Source organism: Melospiza melodia, chromosome 1 (assembly GCF_035770615.1).
Source record: "Melospiza melodia melodia isolate bMelMel2 chromosome 1, bMelMel2.pri, whole genome shotgun sequence".
In the NCBI taxonomy this organism is placed as follows: Eukaryota; Metazoa; Chordata; class Aves; order Passeriformes; family Passerellidae; genus Melospiza; species Melospiza melodia.
The window spans coordinates 18551451-18559691 of record NC_086194.1 but is presented as its reverse complement, the minus strand read 5'-3'; the positions used below and the strand labels follow the sequence as shown (position 1 = coordinate 18559691).

The window sequence follows — 8241 nt, the reverse complement described above, 5'->3', positions numbered from 1 at the left end:
TTAACTGCAGAGACTGAAAATAGGAGGTATATCCCTAAACATTGATACAAAACACAACCAAGACTCCAAAGAAAATTATTTTGGACATTGCAGTATATTGCAGCTGATCCTCTTATTCTTTTTAATTAATGTAAATGGAATGAGGAAAAGAAACTTTTCAGAATATCCAAATAAAGGGTTTTCTGTTTGTTTGTTTTTCTGTTTGCTTTTAAAGTTCTACAATCTGCTTGGATTACTAACACTTGCCTGAAGATACTTGAGGCTGTGGGCTGGAATCCAGAACTGTTTTTGAGTATCACTTTGAACTTCCATATGTCAATACCTTTTTTTCCCATTTTGCTAGCTCTGACTGTATTACCATTTGATCATAGTGCAAACTGGTGTTTCTTGGTCAGCGTGCCTGTCAGAACACAGTCAAAACAAAGAGTGTACAGATCTCATCATCCTTGGAAAAAGGCTTTATGACTTTGTTTATACTGCAGCTAAGGCTAGAAGACATGGCTTAATTTTAAAGTGCTACCGGCACTAATAAACCAATTATCAATGATCTTGATGAGACCCGTATTTCACCTGCGTGTCTCCTGTTAATATGTGCTGGTTTATCTCACACACCTGTGTATGCATGCTCTGCATTTCCCGGAGTGGGACTGCAGGTGGACAAACAGCATCTCTCGCCTGGGACTGTCCAAACCGAGTGTACATAATGAATACTATCGGTGCCCGGGCTGCCGCTGGGGACCGTGCCCGTGGCACCGAGCGCACGCAGGCCGGGCAGGGGCGGCGCTCGCTGACGTCCCGGGCAGCCCCGCCCCCCTCCCGCGCTCCCGCAGCTTCCAGAAGGGCCGGAGCCGCGGGGGGGCCGGCCCGGTGGCGCAGTCGGAATTGCTGCGGCCGCGGGGCCCGGCCGGGGCGGGGCGGGCGGTGATGCCCTTGTTTATTTTTACCCGGGCGGTTCATCCTCCTCGGCAGCCCCAGCGCGGCCCCCTCTGCCGCTCCCCGCCCCAGCTCCGACGGCGGCGCCGCCTATAAAGCGCCGCCCGCGGGGAGCCGAGGATGCAGCTCTACAGCTCCGTGATCACCCACTACCCGGCGGCCGCCACCGCAGCAGCCGCCGCGGCCTCGCCGAGCTCCGCCGCCGTCTTCAAGGTCTCCTTGTCGCCGGGACCCTCCGCCGCGGAGGCACCGAGCGCCGCCGACGCCGCGGGCCCGAACGCGGCCGCCGAGAGCTCCGGCAAGGAAAGCTTCGTTCCCGCGGGGGGCAGCAGCAGCAGCAGCGCCGCCGCCATGCCCGCCTTCTCGTCCTGCCTGGAGGTGATGCCGAGCGGCCCCGCGGCGGGCCCGGCCGGGCGGCCGGCGGGCGGCCCGCAGTTCAGCTCCTGCGCGCAGGTCACCGTCAGCCGCCGGCGGCCGCTGGAGCGCATCGTGCCCATCCGCATCGTGCAGCGCGCCGAAGCCGCCGGAGAGCTGGTGCCGGGCTCGCCGCGCAGCCGCGCCTGGCTGGAGGGCATCCTGGAGAGCGTGCGGCAGGCCGGGGGCGACGGCGAGGCCGCCGCCGAGGAGCCCAGCAACCGCAGCCTGCGGCTCAGCGAGCACTGCCAGGCGCTGCAGGCGGCGGCCGCCGGAGCCCAGCCCGGGCTGGTCCCCGGCTGCGGCCCCGCGGAGCGGAGCGGGGGCCCCGCGCAGCCCGGCGGCCCCGCCGCGCACGGCGAGGAGGAGGAGACGGCGGCGGGGCCCGACGTGCGGCGGGGGCCCGGCGGCAGAACGGAGCGCAGCGAGAAGCTGGCGCTGTACCTGGCCGAGGTGGAGAAGCAGGACAAGTACCTGCGGCAGAAGGGCCGGTTCCGCTTCCACATCATCCCCGACGGGAACTGCCTGTACCGCGCCGTCTGCAAGGCGGTGTACGGGGACCAGCGGCTGCACGGCGAGCTCCGCGAGCAGACCGTGCACTACATCGCCGACCACCTGGACCACTTCAACCCCATCATCGAGGGCGACGTGGGAGAGTTCCTCATCGGTGCCGCCCAGGACGGGGCCTGGGCCGGCTACCCGGAGCTGCTGGCCATGGGACAGATGCTGAACGTGAACATCCACCTGACCACGGGCGGCCGGCCCGAGAGCCCCACCGTTTCCACCATGGTTCACTACCTGGGGCCCGAGGACCCGACACGGCCCAGTATCTGGCTGAGCTGGCTTAGCAATGGGCACTACGATGCTGTGCTGGACCGCGTGTGCCCCAACCCAGAGTACGAGGCGTGGTGCAGACAGACTCAGGTACAGCGCAGGCGGGATGAGGAGCTGGCCAAGTCCATGGCGGTGTCCTTGTCCAAGATGTACATAGAGCAGAATGCCTGCTCGTGAGGGCGCCCGGGCCGGGAGCTTGGCTGCAGGGACTGACAGAGAGGTGTGCTGGCTGTGATGGTGATGCCTTAATCCTTAATGAAGCAGCAGCACCCCCGACGGAGAAAGACTGTAGGTTGCGGGGGATAAATACAGACGTAGTTGTAATATTCTGTTGTAAAAACTTAGCCTCGGGTTCTTTGCAAGCAGATTTTCTCTGTGTATGTTTGTGTCTCCCCTCCTCACTGTCTATTTTCTATAAGAATGTATTTTTTGCACACTATTTTTAAACTGTTACCTCCATCTTCTACATCTTACATTAGTATCTGGCTTTCAGCTGTACAGCCAAAAACGTTTGTAAACAGTTTTTGTAAATAAGGCTTATGATGTAACAGCTATTTTTTGCTGTGTTTTTTACCCATAAACCTTATATTTTTACCAAATGAAGTTGATGTCAAACTGACCCCCCTAGTTGATGAAAGTATTGTGGGTATTTTCTTGCAAAATTAAAATAATGGCTTTTGTAAAAGTGTGGCAAAGTGAGAACGGACTGCTTTTAGGAACAGTTGCTTTCTCTGCCTGGAGCACAGAACAGGTCCTTTGAGCCAGTTGGAATGCAGCTACACGTGAACAGAGCAGGGAGCAATTGACTCTTCTGTTTTTAATTACTGTTTTGAGTAAACTGGCCTCCTGTTGCCTGGTTGGCTCACTCTCTGCTCCATTTATATTATTTATCTATAATAACAGAACATTAACTTGCAATAGAATGTTGTGACTAGATAATAGTCTCCTGCTTTGGCAGTAATTGCCTTGGCTGCACCTCGGTGTTTGTGTTCTTGTTTCTGGGGTTATGGTGTCTTTCGTATAAGCCCTGCTTCTTTTTTGGCACTGGTGTTTCACCAACAAGTCGTTATCTGATCACAACATTTTATTCACGTGACTTTATTTTCTAATCAAGAAATCAGGAATGGTTTATGGTTTAAAAGAAAAATATAGTTAAATTGAGGTTTGTATGGTTTGCTGGGTCAAACATTTAAATGTCTCCAATCTGGATTCTGTCTCTTCTACTTTCTGATTAACTTGTTAGATATATTTATTAAGTAATGCAGTTTGTACTTTTTTATTTTGTAATATATTGTGATTTTGGAATTTATACTGTATTTGTATAATAGGAATATTCACAGCTAAAATGGAATGAATAAAGAATATAATTTTACTTGTGCTCTTCTTTTCTATGCTGTGCATTCCTGGTGTGGGGAAGAATTGTGGGTGGGTTCACGGGACCTTTTATTTGGCTTCCCTACCTATTAAGAGGTGGGAAGAAGGGGCATGGTACTTTATAGATGTGAACCACTGATAATTCTGGTGTCTGTAAATATGTGAAAGAAATGCAAGCATTTAAAGACAATTGAATATCTGTAATTATTTTCTCACTGCAGGAGATCTTAGTATATCTGTTTGCTAGTGAGAAACAATTTTCTATATTAACATGCCTTAGAGGAGCAGTTCTCAAGCATAGTTAATGAGCTGGTGACACCAGGGTTGGTGGAGAGCCAGCTCTCTGCTGGACTGTGCACACTTGGGCTTGGACATTGCTCTTGGGGAACCTGCATCCTGCAGTTAGCCCCAAACTTGCTTGAGATTTGTCCTGCCAGTAGTGATGCCTTGGCACCCTCTTGTCACTCAAATATAAGTAATGTCATAGGGAGATGCAGCTTTCTACTCCCCTCACAAGATGGAAATGCCTTGCAAGTTGTTAAAATGTGTTTACAAATCTGTCCCTGATCTCAAAATAGTAAAAGGCTTCATCCTTAACAGAAGGGTTCTGGGTTAAAGTTACAATTAAAAAGTAACTAAACAGCTGAAATGCATCAGTCTTAGTTGAGCACACGTGATGGAGCTGCAGGACTGATGTATATATTTGTTACTGGTTTATGAGGTACAAAGAGTAGATTTAAATATTATGTTATTTTCAAAATATTGGCAAATAGAATATTTTTCCTGTTCTCTTTACACCCATTTGCCCTTTTTCTTTAGAATGCAAACAGTGGTGGAAAACCCCCGGGTTTCTAGTCTACTACTGCTTAACCCATGAATCTTTGGAAAGCTGAGTTTTGAGGTGAGAGCACAGCAAAGATGCAGTCATGGATGTGTTCATAAGGAGCAGAAGTAGTTTATGGGAAAAATGGCTACTCACATGACTTTAAAAGTGAAGGTATTAATACAGCATCACTAGATATCAGTGATGTGTTGACTGATGAAAAACATTTTATCGAGGCTGCTTAGGCTTTGGTTTGGATGTGATTAATTCATTCAAAGTTGTGACTATCCTAAACTTTAAAAAGTCCCAAACACATTTATTTTAAGTCTTCTAAAATTTACTATTTTTGGCTGTATCATGAATTGTGATCACAAATTTTGTTTGTGTTTTGCAACACAAACCTTAGAAATGCTCAGTAAGCTAAGCATTAAAGGATTGATACAGCATAGTGTTCACTCTGTGTGATAAAAATGATACTAAAATATCACAAATAAACAAAGCAGTGTTAAAAACCAACCCTGGGATGAGTTCCCACAGAGTTCCTCAGCAATTTATCTACTGCATGAGTCACAGGGGCATGCAGATAGCTTTAAGGAATTTGAAAAAACTAGGTTACTTGTTGAACTAGTTTGCAAAGACATGGAGGGTGTATTGCTGAAGCGTGTAGCAAGGCACTTGTTTTTGCAGCTTGCATTATGTACTCTGTCTAAAAGGAAACTACAAAAATGGCATTTCAGATGTTTTGAAAATATGTAAAGTGTTGGTTTTTTTTAATAGCTGTAGTGTTTAAAGTTCAGCTGAGACACTATGTTCAGATGCGAGCTAGTGGTGTCTTGTTTGAACAGGAGTAGAGGCAGTTTTGTGGACAAATTTTATGGAAGCAGTGATCCTGATGTGGACAGAGCTTTACAAAACTGCTTGTAACACTATTCTTGCCCCCAGCAAAAGCAGAGGTAGATGCAAGTTTTCCTTTACTGTCCTCTTTTCAACAATTCCAGTAACAAGGGAAGGACAGACATTGTCCTGGATCATAATTTCAGTGCCCAATTATTTTAACCTTGGCTAATCACTTACATAATCCAACTAATTCTTAGACCTGTCTGGGGACTTTGGTCAACAGACTTTTTGTTATTGACAATAAGTCAGAAAAAGAGCTTGATTTTCAGTATGCTACTTGTACAGTTCTATATATCAGTAGAAAATGCTTTAATTCTAAACCAAGCTACTGTGAACTTCAGTTGGTGGGAGCATAAGCTTTGTGATGCCATCTTTGCTTGAATTTTATAACACAGTTGTGAATTAGTTGACATGTTGGGTGCTGCATTTCAGGAGTTCCTTAGGTTGCCAAGACCATGACATTCTGTCACTAAATGTGCAAGGGATATGTTAAAATTGTCATGTGTGTTGAACAGACTTTGTTACATGAAGCAAGGTTTGCAAGAACTGCATTGGTTTGCAATGAAGGAATCTAAAAATAAGGGTGATGGGCAGGTAGGAAAGGGAAATTTATGTATCACTGTTTTCCATTTCAGCCAAGGGCTTGCTCTTCAGAAAGTTTAGTGGATGACACTTTGTGCTTAGTAACTTTCTTAGGAAATAGAAGTTGTCTAATGCCAACTACTGTGGTTTATCTGTCCTGTTGTATGGCAGATACCTGACATGTGTGCAAGATAGATCTTTTACATTAACTCAACTTGTAAATAAAGGTGTGTTTCAGTACTTCTTATATAGGTACAAAATCACCTGAATACAAATATTTCTACTGTCTGCTTTTGCTTTTATGATGTCAGGATTAGTTGGTAGGATTTTTGAGGATAAAATTTCAATTTTGTTTTAGTGATTTATCAGTGTGCTCATGCATAGCTTCTGAATCCAAGCAGAAAATGATGATAAGTACCTCACAACAGAGACAAGTACCTGGCAATAACTGTTTTTTGCTTATGATTTGCTTATACTCTTTTATATTTATTCAACAGTTTATTGATATGCAGTGAAAAGTGTTCGTAGGATGTTGGTGCAAAATGGTGTGAAATGAAAAAAATTCCTGAGCCTCATTGTTAAAAAGATTGTCCCATTCCAGAATTGCATGGCTGTGTGAAAATACACAGCATACAGTGAGATAGTAACTGTTTAAAAAGAATCAGCTCTGCCAAATGCAATTGTGTAGTCATCAGAACTTTTAAAAGAAGCAAAAAATTTAAACTTTGAATTTTTACTAACATACAGGCTAATTTGTAACATGTACATGTGTGTTTCCGTTGAAAAAGAAAAGTGGCTTTCATATTTCCTGTTCAGTTTTAATTTATAATCTTTTTTATAACAAGTTTATACTACTAATTGATAAAAAGATACAGCAATGTTGTTCTTCAGCCATTTTTTTCTGGAGGTAGTATTTAAAATCTGTTCATACAAGGAAACCCATACACAATATTCAGACTACAAATCAATGGAAATAAACCAGTGTCACGTTCCAGGGTTCTGTGGCATGAGTGGTTATTACTCCATCTTCTCATAAATTTGTCCTAATTACTGAGTAAGATCAAGCTGCTCTGGAGAAAAGGTGAGTGTGCAATTGTAACAGCATGAGTTATGTACACAGGGATGAACTCATCTTTTTTGTGTGGTCTTAAAAAATGGCATTTCCTTAATTTTTAGTGTGTGTTTTTAAACCATTATGCTTTTAATCCTTATTTTATTTCATAGAAGTATTTTATTTCATAGAAGTTTTACTGCAAGTTGTAGGAAACAAACTATTGAATTCTTACAAGGCATTGTTGTTTAATAGTGTTTGAACCTTCAGCACCGGAGCACAGTTGAGCTGAGCACAGAGTGGCATCTGCAGGGAAGAAGGCAATTGTAGGAGGAAGGTTGGAGTTGGATCTGGCTGTGGAGGAGCCCAGGCTGCCTTCTACCCTTTCATGTCCCCTCTCCACCTACATCCCCAGCAGGCAGATCCTGCTGTGCCCTTGGTCTGGTGGCAGCTTCAGGATCATTGCTGCTGCTCCCTGGGGTCTCGTTATGGAGCTCCTGCACTGCCCAGCTTTTGGGGCTGCAGATGGAGGACGGGATGCAACACTCACTAAAAAATGGGAGGGATTTCACAGGCAAAGACATGGTGCTTTTCTTGCCTGAGAACTTCTATTACTAAATATCAAAGACTTAAAGCATGGTTGACCATCAAAATAGTTTGCAAAGGTCAATGTAATTTTAAAAATCACATAAAGTATGTTAACAGATTTTTGAGAGTCAAATGCTGAAGTATGCTGAAATACCTATTTTTTTAAAGTAATCCATAATTACATTAGCAAAACCATATTATTTTCACAGGTACAAGGATCCAGCATTTTTCCTGCACAAAACTTCTATTTTTGCTGTCTGTAAAAAATTGTTTTTCAGCTGTTTAACTAAACAGCATATCTGGGCAAGAAAGTAATGATTTCAGATCTCTGGGTGTGATTTGGAATTTGGCAAAGTCTGTCAATTTAACCCAGTATCACTAAGTGCAATATTTCTTCCCATTGCTGGTGCTGTACTCAAGTTTAGAAGTCTGCTTTTAGAAATAACATGGTCATTGGAACTCCAGCTGAGCTTCTTTTGATATTTTTTAGGGAGAGCCCATGGTCAAAATGTACTCCCTTTGTAAATAAACAAAACTAGTATGTTTTATATCTAAATTGCCTGTCTTCCATATGACTTAAAGATTGAGATATGACCAAGCAATTAAGCAGTTAACTAACGTGTTTATATGATTTGTTTGCTTTCCTGATAAACTTCAGCTCCACTGGACTAGATTACTCACAGGGTCTGATCTTGCCTTTTGTGGTTTAAGGTAGGAGCAGTGATAAATTTATTGTCTCAGTAAT

General features: G+C 44.7%; 1 protein-coding gene across 1 annotated transcript; it reads left to right on the top strand.

The window, feature by feature from the left end:
• The first annotated feature begins 904 nt into the window (after positions 1 to 904).
• Positions 905 to 3553, top strand: OTUD1 (OTU deubiquitinase 1). The gene has a single exon (XM_063150022.1). It carries the CDS (start codon positions 1054 to 1056, stop codon positions 2356 to 2358), a length of 1305 nt encoding a protein of 434 aa, XP_063006092.1. The 5' UTR covers positions 905 to 1053; the 3' UTR covers positions 2359 to 3553.
• Positions 3554 to 8241: the final 4688 nt, after the last annotated feature.

Bases quoted from the DNA above. Each gene is read 5' to 3' on its own strand.
- OTUD1 (XM_063150022.1), top strand. From the start codon at position 1,054: ATGCAGCTCTACAGCTCCGTGATCACCCACTACCCGGCGGCCGCCACC.